General features: G+C 37.9%; 1 protein-coding gene across 1 annotated transcript; it reads right to left on the bottom strand.

Moving 5' to 3' along the window:
• Positions 1-370: 370 nt before the first annotated feature.
• LOC108382864 (N-acetyl-D-glucosamine kinase-like) lies at positions 371-1518 on the bottom strand. Its single transcript, XM_017639233.1, has one exon. It carries the CDS (start codon positions 1132-1134, stop codon positions 523-525), a length of 612 nt encoding a protein of 203 aa, XP_017494722.1. The 5' UTR covers positions 1135-1518; the 3' UTR covers positions 371-522.
• Positions 1519-1837: the final 319 nt, after the last annotated feature.

Raw genomic sequence — 1837 nt, forward strand, 5'->3', positions numbered from 1 at the left:
ACCTTAATTTATAAAATTCACTGTTAAACGTTGCGCAGCAGCATAAAAAGCAAACAATTCTATTTATTTTTTTTTATTAAAAATGGCATTTGTATTTATTTATAACTAAGGCTATGCTTTCAATTTTCTCACTACACGATGTCATATGTTATGATATATGCTATATAGTATATATCGTTAGTATAGTATGTAAAGGGCGTAACTCATAACGCCACTGAAATACAAAATACCGTAACTAACTAAAAATCCAAAATTCTCTTTTGGATCGATTATGATGCATTTCATCAAATTAAAAGTCCCCACATCGTTTTATGCAACAAAAAATTTTAGTTAGTTGTAGCTTTTTTGCATTTCAGCGACGATGTGAGATACGCCGATATGCTTTTGTTTAAATTAATCTATGGAATTCAGAGCTACTAATCAGGACGTACATATGTATATATTTTAAGCTATGGAAGTGATACTAATTACTTATGTACCTATAATGTGTTCACTTAGTTTTTCGAGACTCAGAGCTTTTATCTAAGCTTGCACTGCAATGCTTTCCACCGATGGAATACTTTGACAACCATTGCTGCTGCTGCTGCTGCCCAGCCCATTCGTTGTCTTTTCCTTCGTACGATAGTGATACATGACGTCAAAGTTGTCCAGATAGTTGCGCGGCAATTGGTGGTCGATGGCGTCAGCGGCCAAATAGCAGGCACCATATGCCATACTCTTTGTTATGGTGACCAATTTCAAATCGAATGGTATGTCATGTTTATGCATTTCATGCTCGAAGCCCTCCTTCAGCAAATGCCAACTATGCCAAACGGAGCCCACACAAACCACGCTGAGATCGCCGGTTTTGACCAATTCCGTTTGTACTTTGGGCGTTAGCGCTGCTATGCTACGCGCAATACAACGGCCAGCTTCGTTGAATAATGACATCGAGAGCGCATCGTCTTGATCGGCAGCATGTGCAATCTTCTTGCAGAGGCTCGCATAAAATGGCTTATCGAATTTGGCATAGCAATGTGGCAGTAAATCGAAACGTGTGTCGACGTTAAAGTGCAACTTGATCAGTTCCCAGACACGATCGATGGGATAACGGGATTTTTCCAAATTGTCAATATCATCGAAGACAATTTTCATTGCCCGGTGGGCAATGTGAAAGGCTGAGGAGGAAGAAAATAGAAATCAGAATTAATCTTAATATGGCTTATTTAGTTTTACGAAGAACTAAGTATGTATGTATGTATATTGAGAAATAAATTTGAATTGTGCTTCCACTAAGCATAGCTCCACAAGTCGATTATAGTTGTGAAAAAACAACCGCAGATACCGCGGTTAAAGGGATTCTTATGTTCAGATGATGCTTAAAGTCGAATACTTACTATATAATGTTTTTGTTGTTCACTAGGGTCTTGGAGCCATAACATAGGTGGGTTGGTTCCAAAGCCATTATAAATGTTTGAATTAGACTATGAGACATCGTCAGATCAGTTGGTCGCCTGGGAGAGTTTCATTTCATTCTTAGCGCTAGCTTATTCAAAAGCACAACCGGCAGTAACCACACCTCTATAACAAAAAAAAAAAAAAAAAACAGAAACAAACCCTAGACATAACCCCAGTTAATACGAAGAGGAAAATGTGATCAGCATGGTGTATTTCTTTTCTAACCACCGCTATATCCAAATCGGCTTAGATGAGACGTAGTCTGTGGCCTTCCATATAGGAATAAAAAAAACAGATTGGCATAAGTATACGGATACATGTACATTAGACTGCATCACCAAAAAAAAGTTACAGTTTTTCCGCCGGGATTTCAAAATTTGTTATATTTTAAGAAGTCCAC

Source organism: Rhagoletis zephyria, unplaced genomic scaffold, assembly GCF_001687245.7.
Source record: "Rhagoletis zephyria isolate East Lansing unplaced genomic scaffold, Rhagoletis_zephyria_1.1 Rzeph_scaffold_29165, whole genome shotgun sequence".
Taxonomy (NCBI): domain Eukaryota; kingdom Metazoa; phylum Arthropoda; class Insecta; order Diptera; family Tephritidae; genus Rhagoletis; species Rhagoletis zephyria.

Coding starts and splice junctions, on each gene's coding strand:
- LOC108382864 (XM_017639233.1), bottom strand. CDS start 1,134: ATGAAAATTGTCTTCGATGATATTGACAATTTGGAAAAATCCCGTTAT.